A 24,877-nucleotide genomic window follows, 5' to 3' on the forward strand; every position below is an offset into this window, starting at 1 on the left:
TGCTGATGATAGTGAATTACTTTATCAAGATAACACACTTTATACTCATCTGTAAGAACTTGAAGTCAAAGAATTTAACTTATATCTTTATCTATAATGTAATCTGATTGCATGAATTATCTGTAAATATTATCTTAGATAGAGAATTAATTTTCATAGAAGAGTTCTGATCTGATCTGATATCTATACTAAAGATTTTATAAGATCTAAGCATGACTTTTCATCAACAGATAGATGATCAGATAGAATATCTGATAAGTATATTAAAACAGTATCTGCAGTACTTTGTCAATTACAATCAGAATGACTGAGTATATTGATTATTACTTAAGTTCATATATAACAACTTAAAGTATATCAGCACAGATAAAACTCTCTTTGAGATACTCACTGAGACTTATTCATGAATAATCTTGATAAACTCATGAGAGTATACTATAGAGTGTGATGATGTCTGTGAACAGACTGAGAGAATTCAGAAGATTCAGAAGAAAGTCTGTAAATTCTTAAAAAAGATCTAAGAGTATCAGAAGAGATACTATGACTTCAACTATATTATAAAGAGTTTCAAGAAAGATGATAGAGTCTGACTGAGTCTAGAAAACATTACTATATAGAGATTTAGTAAGAAGCTGAATCTCTTACAGACAGAGTCTTATAAGATTATGAAGAAAGTTAGCTTACAGTTCTATAGATTGAAACTATTATCTGAGTTGTAGATATACAATATTTTTCATATCTCTTTACTCTATGAATATAAGAAATTCTTAGAAGAGAATTCTGTGACTCATCACTCTGTCTGTAAAGCACTAGAGAGTAAAAGAGAATATCAGATTAAAGAGATTATTAACTCAGAGAAGTAAGATTACAAGCTCTGATTCAAGATTCAGTAGTAAGAATATTCTGATAAGATGAATAAGTTCACTTGAGAATTATCTGAACAGATAAGATATCTGCAGAAGCTAAGATATGACTTTCATACTGTAAATTCTGATAAGTCAGAATGATATAATCTTCACTAAGAATCTAATTATAATAAAGACATTAACACTGTCATTTACAAGCTCTAGTTTACAAGATAATAAGTTTCTACTGAGATGAACAGTCTGTAGTGTATATAAGAGAAGAAGAAATCATGCTCTCTGTAAGAAATCCCGCTCCCCGCGGATTCTGTACCTCTATTTCTATCTCTCGCGTAATTAATAGAGCTAGCAGCCCTTGACTACACACAACTATATAGACTGGAGTTCACAAATACTATTTATAACTCAGCTTGAATACTATTATATATTTAATCTCTACATTTTATCTTTCTATTATGAATACTTCTAGTAGTTAACAGTACATATCATATCAAGCTGCAAACATCTGAATAATTATCTGTGAGCACTTATTCTTACATTTCAAGCTCAGTCAGTCAGCAATCATCTATTATAACTGAAAGAACTAGAAACTTATATACTTTAATCTCTGCAAACTCTACTACAGATATTCAGAAGTAGTTATCTGAATCATGAATAATCTTTATAAAAGAAGTCTTAGAGAACTTATTAATTACTCATAGAATATTATTCTCTGTATCTGTAATAGAAGAATTCTCTGAACTCATAAATAAACTAATCTCAGTGAAGAATATTCTTGAGCATCTCTTACAGAATCAAGCTATTTTTTTATAAGAAATACTTACTATCTATAAACACTCTTGAACTGAGTTTCTAGACATAATTGTAACATGGCGGAACCGAAGCGGTGGCTAGTCAGCGGCGTCACGTAGGAGTAGTTGTTTGAGAAGTCATATGAGTGAGCTTGACTATCTTGCTTGAATAGTGAGCTTGTAGGCTACAAGGTTATTGCGAGAATATCACAGATATGGTACTTAGTATACTAAGAAGATTGTATGAGGCACACAGTAACTCTTATATATATTTCAGTAGAAGAAAAATGAATCACTGACTTCTTTGATGAGGAGTCAGCATCTAGCTATTCTATATAGACAATGAGTGAATACTCTTCTCTCATTTCATGAGTGAGAATAGCTGGAGTGATACCTCAGCAGTGTCTCATTGCTAAGGAAGAGTAATCTGCTGACCTCATATAGAAGTGAGATTCTTATATTCATCAATCAGATCTTTCTATAATACATCTGAATAATGTTATAGAGTGATTGAAAACTGGTTCAGATGAGATGAAATCATCTGCATGAAAGTGATGAGTCATGTGAAACTGCAATGAGGCCTTGGCACAGCCAGGAGCATGACAATGCTCTTCTCTTTAAGAGCATAGTCCCTATGTTCTCAAGATTATCAGATTAGGAATTATCTTTGTTGTATAGCAACAGTTATCAACTGATTGACAGTGCATGTGCTGCATGTGATACAAAGAAATAGATGAGTTTTTCTGCTGACTGTATAGATCTTTCTTTTCTCATCATTGTTCAAACCAAACATGTGATAAGTGAGTTCCTTATATATTGATTTGAAATGTGAAAAATGTAGTTAATAAGTGACTTGCAGATCTCTCAATATATTCCATTCTATGTATGGAATTCCCTGCAAAAGTGATGTGTTTTAGGGGCAAAGCTAACAGTAGTGGCAGGATTTTTTTGAAAGATTCTCTCTCTCTGTGACACATTTTTCTCTTCCCCTCTTCATCTGTAATAGTGAGTGCATGAGAGTATCATCCTTGGAGAACAGTAGAGGGCTTATTCTGACATTTTCTAGTGAATAACAAATGTCTTTGTGGTGCAGCGGCGGCCTCTGTGACCATCAAGAAAGCCAGGTTGAAGGTGGCGGTGTCAATGAGCTGCGGGAGCATCACTCTCATCACCACATCTCCTCCTGCTTCTCTTGCAGCCGTGGTGGAAGTTGCTGTGCCCTGCAGTGGGGTGTCATCCCTTCTGCTGGCCGGTGTGTCTGTGTCTGGTCCATCTCTCACCCCCCCCACCGCTGTTGCGACGCTGCCCCCCCCCCCAGCCAATACAGTGGTGTATGACCCTGTGTGATCATTCAGAGAGGAACCTGGGGAGAGCTTGATTCCAGGGACAGTGGCTCTGAGAAGCCCAATCTGTAGTTCCCCTCCCGCGGCATGCCTGAGCCCTGCTTGGGATGCTGCTGGGTTGGGTCCGCAGGGTCCTGCAGTTCCTTTGTCTTCTCTCTGTGGGGAGGCTCTGGTGCGGCCTCTGGCTGGCACTGCTACTTGTCTGTGCTGTGTCAAGCAGCTGAAGAAGAGAAGGATTTTATGCATCTGTCTCTTCTCTCACTTCTGTTATTTCTGTTGCATCTGCAACAATGACTTCTGTCTCTCTGTAAGTATTATCTCACAGAAAGACATTGTATCAGTTCTGATGAGAAGTCTAGATACTTAAGCAGTATAGAGTGAGAATCTTGAAGCTTCAAGTGTTGATGAATTCTGTCAAGACTGAGAAGATCTCTCTTACTCATCTGTAAAAGAAGATGAAAGTGTGAATCTCTGAGATGAAAAAACACCTCAGAATGACTGATCTTAAGAAGAAATCAGCTGATGCTGCTGTTGAAAGTGCTGCAGAGATCAATTACTGATTGAAGAGAATCTCACTTCAGTTAAAGCAGATGACTGAGATGCTTTATAAGTTGATAAGTTGATACTTTCAGCATCTCTTATACTCTTCTGTAGCATGCTTCTCTGCAGCATCACAGCACTAACTTCTCAGCAGACAAAGATATCAGTGTCAGAGACTTCAATGATGAAGAATGAGTTTGATGAAAGTGTGGTTGTTGATAAGTAGACTCTGAGATTCTCTCTTTTTACTTTTTCAGCAGGCTGTGGCCTCACTAGAATAGCAGCAGTCTGTGAATTGATTAATATTAATCTTTTTTATTGGTTTCAAATATCTCTTTTCTCTAACCACTTCAGGAATTTTACACTTGTGTAGTCTCATTAAACTTCTAAAAACCCTTTGAAAGAAAATAGAAGAAGAGTGTTATAGAGTCTATAAGACATCAGCTCATTACTGTGAGATCATCTCTAAAAAACCCTTTAGAAAAAACAAGAAGTCTCAAGTGATGTTTCTTACTCAATATCTCTAGCATGTAACAGGGTAGTCTCTACTAGCTGTCTCATAGATTGCAATCTCTTTCTCAGCATTTTTCAAATGCTCAAGTGATTCTCATGAATTCTCTGATGATGAATAATCTTCTTATTTAATAAGATATTGAAGCTTGCTGTAATGTGTTCACTTATTCAATATTTTCTTCATAAGATATTCAGTATCACTCTTGATCTTAATGTCATTCAGCTGAGACAGCTCTGTTCTGGAACATTGCTTATAGAGCTTCAAATAGAAAATGTGAAAAACAGAATGAATTGATTTCAATTCTGTGAGTAATTTTAACTCATATGCCTGCTTACTCATCACTCTTATTACTGGGAAAGATCCTAGCCACTGCTCACTGAGCTTCTTACACAGTCTCATTGTCTTGATATTCTTTGCTGAAAGTAGCACTTAATTCTCTATTAAGAACTTCATTGAAAGATGTTTTCAATTATAGTATTTTATCTGCTGCTTCTGAGCATGATAGATGCTTTTCACCATCTTCTTATAAATTTTGTTCAAAAGTTTCAATCTCACTTTTACTTCTGATACTGAGAGATACTTCATTCTCTGTATCTGTTCAACATTCTGACTGTCTATCTCTCTCTTTGAAACATCATCTGCGACATCACTGAGTAATGAAGAATTATATTCATAATAAGTATAGAAAGAAGATATCTTTAAAGTTGCATTCTTTGCATTGTTATATGTGAATTCAGCAGTCAGAAGATGTTTAAGCCAATCATTCTGATAATATGAATAGAATACTTGAAGATGCTGTTCTAGTATCTGATTCTGGCATTCAGTCTGGCCATCAGTCTGCGGATGAAATGCAGTACTGAGGAGATGCCTTATCATAAGATGATAGCAAAAAGCTGACCAGTATTTGCTGATGAAGAGGGATTCTCAATCTGTTATCAATAATTTCAAAGCACTGTGATCATGAATGATGATATCTAAAAACAGGTCAGTCAATTCAGGGGCTTTAACCTTTTTATGAGTAGGAATATATCTGGTCATCTTTGTGAAGCAGTCAATAATAATTAAAATTGAGTTATATTCTTTAACTCTTGTTGACTTCAGCAGATCAACTATGAAATTCATCAATAGATTCTGTCATGAGTTCTTTGAAACAGACAGTGATGCTAACTCACTGTATTGCTTGTATCACAGGATCTTTATTCTTTGATAGATATCACAAGTTTCAACATACTCTTTGACATCTGCTCAGAGCTTGTTTCAAATATATTTATGTTTTAAAAGCTTCTCAGTCTTCTCTAACCTGAAGTGCTCTGCATGAGGATCATTATGATGAATCCTTAATAACTTCTGGCACATCACTCTGCTACAAGGGATGAAGACTGAATCATTCAGTAGTAGAAGTCCACATTCTTCTAGTTATCAGTGACTTGATTTCTTAGCAGCATCATCCCGCCCAGGGCCTGTCTCTTTCAAGTTTAAACTGAATTCTTTCTTCTTCAACTTTTGAATTTGAGCTGCAGTAGAGATGTCCCTCTTCTGTAACTTATCAATGAATTTCAAAAGTAGTCAGATTGAAAGATTGTAGACTGTTTCATCCTTTGTCAATTCAATGATTGCAAGACATGATACAAGAAGCTTATAATCTTCAGTGTCAGTCCTCTGCAGAGACTCAGGTTCTCTTCCACCTTCTATACTGGGTCGCGCAGCTGCCTCTCCGGCACTGTTCTCAAGCTTTAGAGAATTCCAATCCCCTGCAGCCAGCTTCTTCTGCAGTGATGGCAGAGGTCCTTTTATAGGATTCTTCTCTACATCAATAATACTATAATCAGGCCGTCTAGACAGCACATCAGCGGGATTAAGCCGATCTGAACAGTATCAGATATAGAAATCATACTCTGAAAGCAGCTTCATTCACCTGGCTTGACATTCTGTCAAGCTCTTTGTTGTCAAGAAGTAACACAGATTTACATGATTAGTGAGAACTTACACTGAGTACTTACTGTTCTGAAGATAATGTCATCAGATCTTAAAGAATTTGACAATTGCTAACATCTTCTGATCATGAGTATCATACCTTCTCTGCATGAGTAATAACTTCTTGAAGAAGAAGATCACTGATCTTCATTCACAGTGTCTTGTAGACTTCATGAAAAAGTCTTCTCTCACAGACAATTCATTACCTGTTTTCTCAGAAATGATTATTCTCTGATTCTTTCAACATTGAAAGGCCTTCAGTGTCAACTGTGAAAAGATTTCACAGATCTCATTCTCAGATGCATCAGTCTCACACTGACTGAATAAGTTGAGATTAAAATGATTCAGTATTGTGACATCTGTGAAAGCTTGTTTTAATTCCACAAACACCTGCATGGTGTCTTGAGTGAGGATAAACAGTCTCATTTTCCTGCCTTTCACACTTCTCTTCAACAGATCTGTAAGGGGGGCAGTAATCTGTGAATATGCATAGATGAATCATCTGTAGAAATTCACAAATCCTAGAAACACCTGTATCTCACAGTACATCTGCAGTGCTGGCCAGTTCTCAATGACAGAGACCCGGCTCCTGTCCATTGAAATGTCATTCACCTCAACAATATAACCTAAGAAATCAATCTCCTGCATGTAGAATGAGCATTTTTCAGTGTTTATATAGAGTTGATACTGTCTCAAGTGACTCAACACTTCTCAAATATGAATATCATGTTCTTTCTCTGATTTCAAGAAGATTAAAATGTTGTTCAGGTATACTATGCAGGAGATATCAACAAGGCCCTGCAGCACCTCATTTATATAGGTCTGGAAGATGGCTGAAGTGTTACAAAGATCAAAAGATAAAACAAGATATTCAAAATTGCTGTACTTGATATAAAAAGCCATTTTTCAAACATTATCTTTGTTAACTCTGATTCTATAATAGACATTCTGTATATCAATCTTCAAGAATACCTTTGCTTCAGATAATTGATCAATCATCTCATCAATTAACAGTAATGAATAGCAATTCTTAACTGTCATCTTATTAAGGCCTCTGTAGTCTATGCATAGGCGTAGCCTATCATTCTTCTTGAGCATAAAGAGTATAGGCGCCCCTGCTGGACTCTTTGATGAATATATCCAGTTCTTTGATTATGCTTCTTCAAGATATTTGTGCAGAACATTCAACTTCTTTACAGACAAGTTGTAAAGAGGCCTGTACAGTGTCATTACACTGTCCTCAAGGTGAATCTTATGTCACACCTTGATGTTAGAAAACTTCACTGCTTTCCTTTTCAAAAAGACATTCTTAAAATCTGTAAAGAGACATTGTATACATTCATCTTCAATGACAGATACTACTGCTAATCTTGCAGTGAGAATGATAGCTTCTTCATCTGTTTTCAAGTCTCAATCACCTGCTACACAGTATATCAACTCAATCTTTTTCTCAAGATTCTTCTGATGAAACTCTTCAGATTTCTCTATCACTGCCTCTTCATCAGTGAGGCAGTACTGCCACACCTGAATGACTCAGTCAATGAGAGGATTGTTTTCTCTCAATTATGAAAGACCTAGAATGACATTCTCATCTATGATATTGACTGTGTGAAGGAGCAGACTGCTCTTCTTAAAGGTTTCTTCTGAGTCTGTGATCACACACTTTGCTTAAATTATGTCAAAACAGTGGCATTTCATTTCATCTGTAAATTTCACATGATCTGACAGACCTATCTTCTTTCAACCCTTCATCAAAGAAAAGGAATAGAATATGAAGTTGACATTCATCTCAGAGTTGAGTAGACATCTCACTGATATCTTCTCATTCAGAGTATGCATTGTGATTGTAACATGAACTCAGAGACATGAGAATTGTCAATTCTTTTCTTTCTCTTCTTTATCTTCCGCGGATACATTTGCCAGAAGAGGAGTCAACTTTGAGAAGATGTCTTCTCAGTTCCTTCCCTTCTTCAGCTTCTTACAATCACTGACATAGTGATCACCAGCTCTGCAGTTGAAACAGAGATCTTTGTCAAATCTTTTTTAATGTTTCTTCACAGTGAGTGAAGAATCAGAACACTTGAAATTCTTCTTTACTTTCTTCACACTGAAGCTGTCATAGTATTATTTAGATTCTGTTGTTGATTGCTTAGAAGAGGTCTTGTTGACCTTTTTCTCAGAGAATTGATTATTCAAATAGATCTGAGAAGCCAGGTTGACAAGCTCAGTGTGATTAGTTGATGAACTCTGATACTGTGATATCATTGTCTGCACTTTGTGAGTCAGCTTCATGAGATAAAGCTGTGTTTTTAATTGATTCAAATCATCAGCTAATTTCTCTCAATATTCTTCAAATCTTGCATTGAAATCAGAAGGATTTTCATTATCTTATTAATATAATGAGTTGAATCACTGCACTGCTGTGAAGCCGCAGTTGCAGTGATCTTCAATTTGATTCAGTAGAAAGTTCTTGAATTCTTCTTAAGTCATGACAGCATTGATACACTCAAGCTCTCTCTTCTTGATGGCCTAAGTAGTCACAGAGATGTCTTCAAGGAGGTTGACAGTGTATATTACTTGTATCTTGTGAGTATTATACTGGCTCAGATTAAGGTGGAATTTTCATTCAAGAGTACAGATAAAGCTGTGGAATTCAGACAAGATGTTTCCCTTGTATCTCAGTGAATCTCTGATCTTAATCTCTCTATCTCCATGATAGATGTAGGTGTGTAGAGGCTGCAGCGGTGGCAGAGTGGTTGAAGAGCTCATGTCAAAATGCACAGTAGGTTCAGGAATCTCAGATTCCTGCTGAGGTAGAGGTGTATACACTCTAGAGAATGGTGTAGTGTTTCCCCCAGAGGGTGAGGTCAGGTCAGTCCCAGTGCGGGTGTGTGGGGCCATATCAGTCTGTTAGAGCTCAACTGATTCAAACTTATAATCAGATCAAGCAATTTGAATTGTAATGTGACAGAACTGAAGTGATGACTAGTCAGCAGTGTTATATAGAAGTAGTTATTTGAGAAGCTGTATGAGTGGGCTTGACTATCTTGCTTGAATAGTGAGCTCATAGGTTACAAGGTTATTGTGAGAATATCACAGATATGATACTTAGTATACTAAGAAGATTGTATGAGGCATGCAGTAACTCTTATATATATTTCAGTAGAAGAAAAACAAATCACTGGCTTCTTTGATGAGGAGTCAGCATCTAGCTATTCTATATAGATAATAAGTGAATACCCTCCTCTCATTCTATGAGTGAGAATAGCTGGAGCGATACCTCAGCGGCGCCTCATTGCCAAGGAAGAGTAATCTGCTGACCTTGTATAGAAGTGGGGTTCTCATATCCATCAATCGGATCTTCCTATGATACATCTGAATGATGTCATAGGGTGGTTGGAAACCGGTTTGAACGGGATGGAATCATCCGCATGGAAGCGATGGGCCGTGTGGAACCGCAACGGGGCCTTGGCGCGGCCGGGAGCGTGACAATAATCTTCAGAGATACTTATAAACTGAAAAGAAACTTTCTTAAGCTATGATCACTTAAGACTACTTATCAAATCATAATCTATAAAAGCTTTTACAAGTTTGTATTTAAAATTGACTCATAAGTTCAGCTATGTAATATAAAAGATGAAGAAGCTGTTATCTATATAATAATAGATCTCTATTACACTGAAGTTAAGAACTGATTAAATTATCTAGAAAATAATTATAAGAGATTCTGCTGATCTGATCTTAAGACTTATTTAGAGAATAAGTTAAGAGACTCTGTAAGCTGAACAGAGAACATCTGAACTGTAATTATTAATATTAGAAAAAAAGATGAAAAATCTGATAAAGACTACTTACAGTACTTTATGAAATTATAATATAAATTAAGATCTGTGAAAACAGAGCTCTGAAACAAGATCTGAATAATAATGTTTATAAAGAGACTGAATAAAGACATGCAGAACAAGCTTATTAAGTAAGACTCTAAGCTCTTAACTCTGAAGAAACTGATAACTCTCATTCATCACTTACAGATTACTGTGAGAGTCACAGATCTATGAAGAGCAGATCACTGACTGACTCTATAAGAGTCAGAATAACAGAGAATAGATTTATCAGAAAAAGATGATAAGATATAGAGAGATTCATGTCTGACTACTAAGCAGAGAGAGAGAGCTTCACAAGCTTTTATAAATAGAATGTATAATAGAGAGATTAAGAAAAAGAGACTCTGCTTTATCTATTCTAAATCAGAACATCTTTATACAAACTGTTCAGATAAATCAAAATAGAAATTTAAGAAGTTATAGACAGAGTTAGTAACAGCTTTCTTAAGAGTCTTGAAGCTGACATCTGAATCTATTACTCTCTCAATAAAAATACTTACTTATAGAGAGAGATTATATCACAGTATTACTACTCTATAAATATGAAAAGTATTAATGAACTCAGAATTTCAGATCACTGTAGTGTTTCTAAAGCTTATAGAGTGAATAAGCTGAAAGATGAAAACTGAGAATCTACTCTTATAACAAGTAGAGTGTGAGAACTCAGATCTGAGAGCTGAGAAACTTATAAGAGTTATCTTTGAATTATAAGATCTCTCTGAAACCTGAAGAAGATTTACAGAAACTGTGATTATTATAGATATTATAGATGATATGTACTTAAAACTTGTATGACTTCAAAGACACAATCTGTACATAGCTATTCATAAGTCAGGTTTATACTTCTAATCAGTGTTGACAGACTTACTCACAGAGATAGAATCAGTTAATACTATAGAGTTAATTAGAGAAGATAAGCTTATTTATATAATAACTTTGTAAGTGTCTGAGAATCTTGCAGTCATGAAAACTGAGCTTCAGATATCAGAGAAATACTAAGATCTTACAGAGATATTTAACTCAGTAAAAATAGCTAAGCTTTCTTCTCACTGTAAGAAGAATCTGATATTATTATTATTATTATTATTCTTCAATTATAGATGTATGCAGTCAGAGACTATGACATCTACCTGAGAACTTTAGTTCTCAGGGTTTTTTCTATGTCTGTAAAGTTAACTATTATACATTCATCAATTTCAGATATGCAAAATCAGAAAATTCCAGCTCAGAATACAAAAACTGTTTACAAATTGCAGTGTTTTAACATCTTTTGATACTTTGAAATCATTTGACAATATCATGACAAAAGAAAAGAGAAAAAGAACACAGTCTCAAAGATAGACACATTAAATAAATAGATAGAAAGAAATTGAAAGAAAAAGATAAAGAAAAAGATAAAGTAAAGAGAGACTATAACAAAACAAATTATTAAAAGAGAGTGTATAGCTGTTTTAACAGACTATATCTGATTAATTTTCTCCTCTTCATACTCAGATAATTCTGAATTTAGTCATTTTCTTATAGCTGCTTGAGTTTCTGATAGAAAGTCTATTAAGTATTTAATTCCTGTCTCAGTTGAGAATAAGAATCTCATATTTAATTGATTTAGATTATACTTCTCTTTCAATCTGACTCTGAGATCATTGTATAATGCACAGTGCATTACAATATACTCAGAATTCTCATTTGTATTGCAGAATGAGCATTCTATTGAGTCAAATCTATCATTAAATCTTTGTATATAAGATTTGAAATAGTCATATTCTAGTTTCAGCTGTATTATAGATGAGAATATTTCCTTTTTATATTTAATTAAACAAGATTTTCACTTGAGTTTTGTTTTAAATCTTGAATAATGTATACTCTTCTTTTGTTTCTGCCAGCTTTCATTTCACTTATCTAAATAAGATTCTTTTATTTTTCTCTTTATAAAAGATCAGAATATAATTTTTTGAATAGATCTGCTTAATTCTGCACTCTTTTTTACAGCTGAATCAGTCAATTCATTATCATGAATATTCATGTGAGCAGGAACCCAGTGCAGATGAATTATCAGCTTTGATGTTCTTCTCTTTTGACTACGGGTGCTAGCCACCCGCAGGATGCATCTTAAGCTAATTACATTTAACCCTCTATAATTAACTGATCACCGCGTCTGTCCTCTCGGGCCAGCCACTAATTTCCAGGGGTGTTAGTTAGTGGCTGCCACCGCCCACTTGGTGGTGTACACACCAAGCTTCCGGTTGCTGATCTCGGCCCCATTAGATGCCCATAGGCCTACCAATCAGCCATTGTGGCCTCGCCCTGTGTTAGGGACTAATCATAGGCTTGATGACTGCAGTTCTCCCTGCCAGTATTAGGGCTTGGCAGTGAGCTTGCAGGCTCGAGCCTATCAGGGTGTCCTGTCTAGAGCCTAGATGTGCGTCTAGGCCTGCTAGTCAGGTGGTTTTCAAAATCATTCCCTGTATTTGGGGGGGAGCTAGGCTCTGATGACGGCCCTAGTTAGGGACTCGCTTAAGTAGTGTATAACCACTATATTAGGCTTGGCTCTATATTGTTAGAACCTTGACGGGTGCACAGTAGAATAGTTGGGACATTGGCACTCCATGCCGGCCCTGGTGAGTGTTCGCAGGATCTCGCTTAACTAGTGGCTTGGCTTGCAGTAGGGAGTTCTACCCCACACCAAGCCTTACTAATTAGACTCAGCCCCTATTACATGGGGGCTTTCATGGGTAAGAAGTGGCAGATGCCAGCGGTGGGATTCGAACCCACGCACCTCTAATGTGTGCGGCCTTGGTTACCAGTCTTACCAACTGGGCCACGCTGGCAGAATCTGATAATAGATTTAATAGAAGAGTAGAAACTCTTCTGAGAATCAATCTATAAGCTCTCTTATTATAAGACAGAGATCTTGCAGAACTATGTAAAGAAGAATCTGAAGAATAACTTTATCTAATCTTCACAGATCTTCACAGAAGTCTCTGTGATATTTATAAAGAAGAAGAATAAAGATCTCAGATTATATATAGACTATTATAATCTAAACTTCAAGATAATAAAGAGCTACTACTCTCTATCTCTGATTGAGAATATAATTAACTGTCTCACAGAAGCTGTTATATTCATATAACTGAATATAATTAATATATATACATAGCTGTGAATACAGTCTGAGAATAAATAAAAGACTGTCTTTAAAACTGTACTGAGATTGTTTAAATATCTAGTGATATCTTTTAATCTGACTAATATCTCTATGATATTTCAGTCTTTTATCAATAAAACACTTTATATATATCTGAATGTCTTTATAATAATATATCTGAATGATATAATGATGTACTCTGTGAAGAAAAAAGAACACACTGAGTATGTATAAAGTATATTAAAGACCTTAGATAAGACAGAACTGTATATTAAGCTTATAAAGTATAACTTCAGTGTTTATCAGATTAATTTCCTAGAATATGTAATTATTACAGATGATATTCAGATGAAATCTTCACAGATTGAGACTATTCTATTATAGCTAAAGTTAACTAGTATTTATAAAATTCAGATCTTTCTGAGCTTTGTGAATTTCTATAGATAATTTATCTTTGTATTTATAAGAATCTTCTTAACTCTTACAGACATACTGAAGAATGAAAATAAGAAGAAATCATTCTATAAATAGAGAATAAAAAGATTGTTAAGAAGAGAGAACTGTGAGAATGTAAGAATAAGTACTCGCAGGCGATTATTCCGGTGTTTACAGCTTGGCGTGATATGTACTATTAACTACTAGAAGTATTCATGATAGAAAGATAAAATATAGAGATTAAATATATAATAGTATTTAAGCTGAGTTGTAAATAGTATTCACAAACTTCAGTCTATATAGTTATATGTAGTCAAGAGCTGCTAGCTCTATTAATTACACAAGAGATAGAAATAGAAGTAAAGAATTCATAAGAAGTGAGATTTCTTATATACTTCTCCCTCTCTAAGACTTCATCTGTGAAGTCTTTCACTGAGTAACTTTATAGAATCAGCTCAGCACTGCAGTGATACTCACTAAAAATTCTTCATATCTATAAAAAATCTCAGTGAGGAAAAATTCCTTGTTATTATAAAGAGAAAAGAGTCTGTCACTCAGTTTTTTATTTCATAAGATTCTCTATAATCTACAGATTCTTCTCTAACTATCACACAGATTCATTTCATATCTTTTATATAGAAGAGTTTCAGTTAACTCTTAATTATTTTCATAAAATTCTTATATAATTATCACACAGATTCATCTCACAGATAAATCACTCTCTGTGAGATCACTTTCATTAAAGAGAAGTATTTATAAGTTAATCTTTCACTCATTCTTATAAATTGTTGTTCTTTGATACTGTAGAATTGTGAGAAATTTTCCATTCTTTTATCAACTCTGTAGAATTATAGAATCAAGATGTCTGCAGTCTGCAATCACTCTTTATAGTTATATAGAGAGATTCAGACCTGTAATTCATAATTACTTTTATTTACTAGAGTAATCTAACTGTTCTACAGAATCATTCACAGTGTAAACAAATCTCTTTAAAGTAGTATAAATATCTCAGATCTGTCTGTGAAATCTCATCTTCTTTTCTCTTTTTCTGTAACAGCTCTTATTTCTATAACTGTGAGTATTCTCATTCATTTATGAAGTGTTTTTACTCAGATAATAGAGAGAGAGTGTTTCTGATAATATCTGTATATTAATTCAAGAACTTCTCAAGAATAAAAATTTTTTCAATTTTAATATCTTTATAAACAATGTCTGACTGTCACTGAGCTTCTTATAAGTATTTTCATGACTTCTCTGATCACTTTTTATCAGCTGATAAAGCAGGAACACTGTCACTTACAATTATATCTTTACTTCTCTCAGTCTTATCACTGCATCTGATCTTCAGATCAGCAGCTAACTCTGTGTCTTTCTCAGATCAGTTTCTGACTTTAAGCAGTACAGTTTCTCTCTTTGCTGTAAGTCTTCTTATAAGTAATTTCTTACAGACTCTAGTTAACAGTTCTTATAAAGCTCTCAGTATTATCAGTATCTTCTACAGTCTCATAAGTCTACAATCATCTTCTCTCTGCTCATACAATCTCTGATCAGATATATGTAAATATATCTAGATTTCTTATTAATAATTCTCACACTGCAGTGCATTTCTGCAATCTCATTATTAATAAGAGATGAGTTCTCAGATATCTGTAAAATTCAGATAATTAAGATAATACAAATATTATGAATTTATAATAGAAGTTAATCTGAACAGATGAGCTCTCTCTTCATATCTTAATTATTTTCAGACTGAATACTTCAGTATAACTGAGAAAACAGATACAGCTTTGTAAGAAATATCTGATTATATACACAGACAGTCAGCTCTCAAGACTCTGTTATAACTATATATACTCTGATATTCAGCTTCTCTGAAGTCTGTGCATTTCTAACAGCCTTTATATCAAATGTAACAATTATCTGTACTGCAGATATAATACTCTCTACTTCTTTGAAGAGAAAAATTAATAGTTATAAGAGAATTAAGTGTCACAGATATTGAGAATATAAGTGTGAGTTTTCTTTATTTTTTCTTTATTAATCTCTAAATTATGTTCACAGCTCTGTTTATTTTCTTATTTTCTAGCTTTAATAAGAATATGATTTCTTCTTCTCTTATATACACTGTAGACTATTCATCTCAGTAGAAACTCATCATTTTATAGACTAGAATTTGTAAATAACAGTGTTAATATCTTTATTATAATCAGGTTTTTAGTGAAGATCACATTATTCTGACTGATCAGAATTTATAGTATAAAAGTCATGTCTCAGCTTTTACAGATATCTTATCTGTCTGAATAATTCTTAAGTGAACTCATTCATCTTGTCAGAATACTCTTATCACTGAATCTTGAATCAGAGCTCACAATCTCACTTTTCTAAGTTAATAATCTCTTTAATCTGATATTCTCTTTCACTCTCTAATACTTTATAGACAGAGTGATGAGTCACAGAGTTCTCTTCTAAGAATTTCTTATATTCACAGAGTAAAGAGATATGAAAAACATTGTATATCTGTAACTCAGATGATAGTTTTAATCTGTAGAACTGTAAACTAACTTTCTTTACAATCTTATAAGACTCTGTCTGTAAGAGATTCAGCTTCTTACTAGATCTTTATATAATAATGTTTTCTAAACTTAGTTAGACTCTATCATCTTTCTTGAAACTCTTTATAATATACTTGAAGTTATAGTATCTCTTCTGATACTCTTGAGTCTTTCTTAAGAATTCACAGACTTTCTCTCAGATCTGCTGAATTCTCTCAGCTTATTCACAGATATTATTACACTCTATAGTATACTCTTACAGATTCATCAAGATTATCTGTGAATAAGTCTCAGTGAGTATCTCAAAGAGAGTTTTATCTATACTGACATACTTTGAGTTGTTGTATACAAACTTCATAAGTGATAATCAATACATTCAGTCATTCTAATTATAATTGACAAAGTATCACAGATACTGTTTTAATATACTTATTAGATATTCTATCTGATCATCTGTCTATTAATGAAAAGCTGTAATTTAGATCTCATAAGATCTTCAGTATAGTTATCAGATTAGATTAGAACTCTTCTGTGAAGATTAAATCTCTATCTGAGATAATATTCACAGATAATTCATGCAATCAGATTACATTGCAGATAAAGATATGAGTTAAATTCTTTAACTTCAAGTTCTTACAGATGAGTATAAAGTGTGCTATCTTAATAAAGTAATTCACTATTATCAGTACACTGTCAAAGCAGGTATTATATATGTTCTTACTTTCAGAGAGGCTTATAAGAGTATTCATTTCTAGCTGTTTTCAAGATTTCTATGAGATGAATAGAGAAGTAAGTTCTTTATATAGTCTGAATCACACTACTCATGAACTCTGATAAATAGTATAAGAATTCACTATCTTCTTTACAAGTTCTTATATCTTCAGTTAGAAGTATTTTCTTATAAGTAACTCATGAGTTCTAGTATCTGTAAAATGATCTGCTAGAGAAGAGTTATAATATCTTTTAATAAGTTCTACACATAGAAACTTATTCACAGATATATAAATTCAGTTCTCTTTTCATAAGAGACTATTTAAGTCTCTTTAATTCTTTATTTCTGCAGGATTAATTTCTGCTGTAAGCAGTTTTCAAATATACTGAGTATATTCATTCTTCAGTTACAGTTCAGACAATCTGAATAGAAGATTTTATAAAGACTTATACTCTGTTTCTTCTTATATCAGGTTTTTCACAGTGCTTCTCAAAGCTTACAAACTCTTCAGATTATAGATACTCTCTTCAAGAATTCTGACAGAGATTCTCAGAGTATTAACTCTCAGTATTATAGAGAGTAGTTATACAGACTTCTTCTCTCTCTTCTCTCTCTTCTTTTATAAGAAATTGAGAGACTCTTTAGTTAATCTCTTTATAACACTCAGTCTAAACATCTTACAAAGCTTTTCTATCTTCTCTAGTCTCTCTGTGTCTGTCACTCTGATCTTCTTAATATAGTCTGATCTGTGAGAGAGTCTGTCTGCTGAGTTCTTAATTCTCTTAATATATTCTATCTTAAATCAGAACTCACTCAGTCTCTGAGCTCAGTAAATCTATCATTACAAGAGTTTCTTAATTAAAGTAAACTATTATAAGCTGTTATAATCAGTTCTGATAGTAATCACTGTTATAAGATTCTCAAAGTAGTGATATCAGTAATAGAAGAATTTCACTATTATAAGAAGCTTCTGATTATAAATGCTATAGTTAATCTCTGTGAGTTATATCTTTCATGAGAAAAAGATCACTGAAACTCAGTTCTTATTTAACTGTAGTTATAAGACTATTTCTGAAATTATAAAAAAGAAGACATCTGTCTTTAATCTGATTAAGAGTAAGAAATCAAAGTGAAATAGTATCACTGTATCTATGAATATCTGTTTTAATCTTATAAAGACTTTGTAAGCTTCTAGAGTAAGAAGATTCTCACAGTTCTCTCTTCTTAATAATCTTTTTATTCTCTGTTCACAGAATAACTTCTTCTTATTTTCATTCTTCAGTATGTCTGTAAGAGTCAAGAAGATTCTTATGAATGCAAAGATAAATTATCTATAGAAATTCACAAAGCTCAGAAAGATCTGAATCTTATAAATATTAGTTAGCTTCAGTTATAATAGAATAGTCTTAATCTGTGAAGATTTCATCTGAATATTATCTGCAGTGATTACATATTCTAGAAAATTAATTTAATAGATACTGAAGTTGTACTTTATAAGCTTAATATACAGTTCTGTCTTATCTAAGATCTTCAATATACTTTATATATACTCAGTGTGTTCTTTCTTCTTCACAGAGTATATTATCACATTATTCAGATATATTACTATAAAGACATTTAGATATATATAAAGTATTTTATTAATGAAAGACTGAAATGCTGCAGAAACATTAGTCAGATTAAAAGATATTACTAGATATTCAAATAATTTCAGTGCAGTTCTAAAGACAGTCTTTCATTCATTCTCAGACTGTATTCACAGTTATGTATATATATTGATTATATTCAGTTATGTGAATATGACAGCTTCTGTGAGACAGTTAATTACATTCTCAATCAGAGACAGAGAGTAGTAGCTCTTTATTATTTTAAAGTTCAGATTATAATAATCTACATACAATCTGAGATCTTCATTCTTCTTCTTTATAAATATCACAGAGACTTCTGCAGAGACCTGTGAAGATCAGATAAAGTCATTCTTCAGATTCTTCTTTATATAGATTTACAAGATCTCTGTTTCATAATGAGAGAGCTTATAGATTGATTCTCAGAAGAGTTTCTACTCTTCTATCAAATCTATTATCAAATTCTTCTCATAGTAAGAAGAAAGCTTAGCTATCTTTTCTGAGTTAAACATCTCTGTGAGATCTCAGTATTTCTCTAATATCTGAAGTAGACTGATCATGTGACTGTGTCTGAGACCAGGACTAGATTTTTTGATAGTCTCATTATCAATTTGACTGATTCCATTACACGGTTTTAACATTAGATAGTAGTCTCATACTGTCTCAGTGAGACTTACTGTCTACTCTTATCACATTTTCCAAATGAGACCATGATTTCCACTTCTCAATTTAAATTATTTTTATTGCTTTAAATGACTTTAAATCTCATTTGAGCGTTATCAAAAAGCGTTACTTTTTAAAAAATTAAAAATAGTCTAAAAAAACCTTAAAATGTCTAAAAATAGTAACTTTATGCTAAGAATGAGACTAAATGAGATCAAATGAGATCACTTTCTCATTTTTTTCAAGTCATGATTTCATTTTAAGATTTGATATATAGTCACTTTACCTGTTTTTTTGATAGCCAGTCTCAGCGGGATTCACGCCAAGAAATGTATGAGATCAGATCAAATGAAACTAAATGTGAAATTCATGATCCCAGCGGCCAGTCTAATCTGAAGCTCAGTTTTCATAATCACAAGGTTCTCAGATACTTGTAAAGTTATTATATAGATGAGCTTGTCTTCTCTAATTAACTCTACAGTATTAACTGATTCTATCTTTATAAGTAAGTCTGCTAACACTGATCAGAAGTATAAACCTGACTTGCAGACAGCTATATACAGATTATATCTTTAAAGTTATACAAGTTTTAAGTACATATCATCTATGATATCTATAATAATTACAGTTTCTATAAATCTTCTTCAGATTTCAGAGACATCTTGTAATTCAAAGATAATTCTTATAAGTCTCTCAGCTCTTAGATCTGAGTTCTCACACTCTGCTTATTATAAGAGCAGATTCTCAGTTTTCATTCTTCAGCTTATTTACTTTACAAGCTTTAGAGACACTACAGTGATCTGAGATTCTGAGTTCATTAATACCTTTCATACTTGCAGAGCAGCAGTATTATAGTACAGTCTCTTCTTATAAGTAAGTATTTTCATCAGAGAAGTAACAGATTCAGATATCAGCTTTAAGACTCTTAAGAAGACTGTTATTGACTCTGTCTATAACTCTTTAAATTTCTATTTTAATTTATTCAGACAGTTTGCACAGAGATATTCTGATTTAGAATAGATAAAGTAGAGTCTCTTTTTCTTGATCTCTCTGTTATATACTCTATTCACAGAAGCTTGTAAAGCTCTTTCTCTCTACTTAATAGTCAGATATAAATCTCTCTGTATCTTGTCATCTTTTTCTGATAAATCTGTTCTCTATTGTTCTGGCTCTTACAGAGCTAATCAGTAATCTACTCTTAACAGATCTGTGACTCTTACAGTGATCTGCAAGCAGTGAATGAGAGTTATCAGTTTCTTCAGAGTCAAGAGCTTAGAGTCTTACTTAATGAGCTTGTTCTACATGTCTTTATTCAGTCTCTTTATAAATATCATTATTCAGATCTTGTTTCAGAGCTCTATTTTCACAGATTTTAATTCATATTATAATTTCATAAAGTGCTGTGAGTAGTTTTCATCAGATTTCTCACCTCTTTTTCTAATATTAATGATCACAGCTCAGATGTTCTCTGTTCAGCTTACAGAGTCTCTTAACTTATTCTCTAGATAGGTCTTAAGAATAGATCAGTAGAATCTCTCATAATCATTCTCTAAATAATTCAGTCAGTTCTTGACTTCAGTGTAATAGAGGCCTGTTATTATATAGATAACAGCTTCTTCATCTTTCATATCACACAGTCAGGCTTATGAGTCAATTTCAAATACAAACTTATAAAAGCTTTTATAGATTGTAGTTTAATAAGTGATCTTAAGTGATTATAACTTAAGAAAGTTTCTTTTCAGTTCATAGATGTCTCTGAAGATCATGTCTAGAGACTTAGTTCAAGAGTGTTTACAGGTAGACTGACTATGTGACCGTGTCTGAGATCAGAATCAGATTTTTTAATAGTCTTATTATCAATTTAACTGATCTCATTACACAGTATTAACATTAGATAGTAGTTTCATACTATCTCAGTGAAACTTACTGTCTACTCTTATCACATTTTTCAAATGAGATCATGATTTTCACTTCTCAATTTAAATTATTTTTATTGCTTTAAATGACTTTAAATCTCATTTGAGTGTTATCAAAAAGTGTTACTTTTTAAAAAATTAAAAATAGTCTAAAAAAAACCTTAAAATGTTTAAAAATAGTAACTTTATGCTAAGAATGAAACTAAATGAAATCAAATAAAATCACTTTCTTATTTTTTTCAAGTCATGGTTTCATTTTAAGATCTGATATATAGTTACTTTACATGTTTTTTTAATAGTCAGTCTCAGCGGGATTCACACTAAGAAATGTATGAGATCAGATCAAATGAAATCAATTATGAAATTCATAATTCTGGCGGTCAGTCTATTTGCAGGCAGCAAGCATTTCTTGTAGAAAAATAGCTTGATTCTGTGAAAGATGCTCAAGAATGTTCTTCACTAAGATTAATTTGTTCATGAGTTCAAAGAGTTTCTCTGTCACAGATACAGAGAATGATGTTCTGTGAGTGATCAGTAAGTTCTCTGAGACTTCTTTTATAAGAATTATTCATAGTTCAGATAACTGCTTCTGAGTGTCTCTAGTAGAGTTCACAGAGATTGAAGTATACAAGTTTCTAGTTCTTTCAGTTATAATAGGTGATTGCTGACTGACTGAGCTTGAAATGTAAGAATAAGTACTCACAGATGATTATTCAGATATTTGCAGCTTGACATGATATGTACTGTTAACTACTAGAAGTATTCATGATAGAAAGATAAAATGTAGAGATCAAATGTATAATAGCATTCAAGCTGAGTTATAAATAGTATTCACAAACTTCAGTCTATATAGTTGTGTGTAGTCAAGGGCCGCTAGCCCTACTGATTACATGAGAGATAGAAATAGAGGTAAAGAATCCGCGAGGAGCGGGATTTCTTACAGATGTCACGCTCCCGGCCGCGCCAAGGCCCCGTTGCGGTTCCACACGGCCCATCACTTCCATGCGGATGATTCCATCCCATCCAAACCGGTTTCCAACCACTCTATGACATCATTCAGATATATCATAGGAAGATCCGATTGATGAATATGAGAACCCTGCTTCTATACAAGGTCAGCAGATTACTCTTCCTTGGCAATGAGGCGCCGCTGAGGTATCACTCCAGCTATTCTCACTTATGGAATGAGAGGAGAGTATTCACTCATTGTCTATATAGAATAGCTAGATGCTGACTCCTCATTAAAGAAGCCAGTGATTTGTTTTACTGCTACTGAAATATACACAAGAGTTACTACATGTCTCATACAATCTTCTTAGTATACTAAGTATCATATCTGTGATATTCTCACAATAACCCTGTAGCCTACAAGCTCACTATTCAAGCAAGATAGTCAAGCTCACTTATATGACTTCTTAAACAACTATTTCTACATGTCACTGCTGACTAGTCATCACTTCAGTTCCATCATATTACAATTCAAATCACTCAACCTGATTACACATTTGAATCAGTTGAGCTCTAACAGACTGATATGGCCCCATGCACTCACACTGGGACTGACTCAACCTCATTCTCTGAAGAAAACACTACACTATTCCCTAGAGTGCATACACCTCTACCTCAGCAGGAATCTGAGATTCCTGAATCTGCTGCACATTTTGACATAAGCTCTTCAACTGTCCTGCCACCGCTGCAGCCTCTACACATCTACATCTATCATGAAGATAGAGAGATTAAGATTAGAGATTCTCTGAGATACAAGAGAAACATCTTGTCTGAATTTCACAGCTTTATCTGTATTCTTGAACAGAAATTCTGCCTTAATCTGAGCCAGTATAATACTCATGAGATATAAGTAATATACACTGTCAACCTCCTTGAAGGCATCTCTGTGACTACTTGAATCATCAAGAAGAGAGAGCTTGAGCATATCAATGCTGTCATAACTTGAAAAGAATTCAAGAACTTTCTACTTAATTAAATTGAAGATCACTGCAACTGCAGCTTCACAGCAGTACAGCAGTTCAACTCATTATATCAATAAGATAATGAGAATTCTTTCAATTTCAATATAAGATTTGAAGAATATTGAGAGGAATTAACTGATAATTTGAATTAATTAAAAATATAGCTTTATCTCATGAAGCTGACTCACAAGGTGTGAACAATAATATTATAATATCAGAGTTTATCAATTAATCACACTGAGCTTGTCAACCTGGCTTCTCAGATCTATTTGAATAATCAATTCTCTGAGAAAAAGATTAATAAGACTTCTTCTAAGTAATTAATGATGAGATCTAAACAGCATCATAACAGCTTCAGTGCAGAGAAAGCAAAGAAGAATTTCAAGTATTCTGATTCTTCACTCACTGTGAAGAAATACTAAAAAAGATTTGATAAAGATCTCTGTTTCAACTGCAGAGCTGGTGATCACTATGTCAGTGATTATAAGAAGCTGAAGAAGAGAAGAAATCAAGAAGACATCTTCTTGAAGTTAACTCCTCTTCTGACAAATGTATCTGTGAAAGATAAAGAAGAGAAAGAAAAGAATTGATAATTCTTATATCTCTGAGTTCATGTTACAATTACAATGCATACTCTGAATGAGAAGATATCAGTGAGATGTCTACTTGACTCTGAGATGAATATCAACTTCATATTCTATTTCTTTTCTTTGATGAAGAGTTGAAAGAAGATAGACCTGTCAGATCATGTGAAATTTACAGATGAAATGAAATATCACTGTTTTGACATAATTCAAGCAAAGTGTGTGATCACAGACTCAGAAGAAATCTTCAAGAAGAGCAGTCTGCTTCTTCACACAGTTAATATCATAGATGAGAACATCATTCTAGGTCTTCTGTGATTGAGAGAAAACAATTCTCTCATTGACTGAGTCACTCAGATGTGATGATACTGTCTCACTGATGAAGAGATGATAATAGAGAAATTTGAAGAGTTTCATTGAAAGAATCTTAAAAAAAAGATTGAGTTGATATACTATATAGCAGGTGATTGAGACTTGAGAACAGGTAAAGAAGTCATCACTCTTACTGCAAGATTAGCAGCAGTATCTGTCATTGAAGATAGATATATATGATGTCTCTTTACAGATTTTAAGAATGTCTTTTTGAAAAGAGAAGTAGTGAAGTTTTCTGATATCAAGATGTGATATAAGATTTATCTTGAAGATGATACAACAGTGCTGTATGAGTCTCTTTACAACTTGTCTATAAAGAAGTTAAATATTCTGTGCAAATATCTTGAAGAAGTGCAATCAAAGAACTGAATATATTCATCAAAGAGTCTGACAGAGGTGTCTATACTCTTTGTGCTCAAGAAGAATGATAGACTATGTCTATGTGTAGACTACAGAGATCTTAATAAGATGATGATTAAGAATTGCTATTCATTACTATTAATTGATGAGATGATCAATTGATTATCTGAAGCAAAGATGTTCTTGAAGATTGATATACAGAATATCTATCATAGAATCAGAGTTAACAAAGATAATGTTTGAAAAACAGCTTTTCATACCAAGTACAGCAATTTTGAATATCTTGTTTTATCTTTTGATCTTTGTAACACTTCAGTCATCTTCCAGATCTATATAAATGAGGCACTGCAGGGCCTTGTCAACATCTTCTGCATAGTATATCTGAACAACATTTTAATCTTCTTAAAAATGAAGAAAGAACATGATACTCATGTTCAAGAAGTGTTGAGTCACTTGAGACAGCATCAACTCTATGTAAACACTGAAAAATGCTCATTCTACATACAGGAGATTGATTTCTTAGATTATATTATTGAGATGAATGATATTTCAATGAACAGGAGCCAGGTCTCTGTCATTGAGAACTGGCCAGTGCTGTGAATGTACTGTGAGGTGCAGGTGTTTCTAGAATTTA

At 33.3% G+C, this 24,877-nt stretch overlaps 2 protein-coding genes and 1 non-coding gene across 3 annotated transcripts; 1 reads left to right on the forward strand and 2 right to left on the reverse strand.

The window, feature by feature from the left end:
• Positions 1-2,676: 2,676 nt before the first annotated feature.
• Positions 2,677-3,243, reverse strand: BDCG_16174 (uncharacterized protein; the record flags this gene model as incomplete). Its single annotated transcript, XM_045425433.1, has 1 exon — positions 2,677-3,243. One exon carries the CDS (start codon positions 3,241-3,243, stop codon positions 2,677-2,679), a length of 567 nt encoding a protein of 188 aa, XP_045279233.1.
• Positions 3,244-12,656: 9,413 nt separating this feature from the next.
• Positions 12,657-12,737, reverse strand: BDCG_16175. The gene has a single exon. It is a non-coding gene; the product is annotated as a tRNA-Leu (tRNA).
• A 9,754-nt stretch (positions 12,738-22,491) lies between these two features.
• BDCG_16176 (uncharacterized protein) lies at positions 22,492-22,815 on the forward strand (the record flags this gene model as incomplete). Its single annotated transcript, XM_045425434.1, has 1 exon — positions 22,492-22,815. One exon carries the CDS (start codon positions 22,492-22,494, stop codon positions 22,813-22,815), a length of 324 nt encoding a protein of 107 aa, XP_045279234.1.
• Positions 22,816-24,877: the final 2,062 nt, after the last annotated feature.

This window comes from Blastomyces dermatitidis (genome assembly GCF_000003525.1).
Source record: "Blastomyces dermatitidis ER-3 genomic scaffold supercont1.1, whole genome shotgun sequence".
NCBI classification, from domain to species: domain Eukaryota; kingdom Fungi; phylum Ascomycota; class Eurotiomycetes; order Onygenales; family Ajellomycetaceae; genus Blastomyces; species Blastomyces dermatitidis.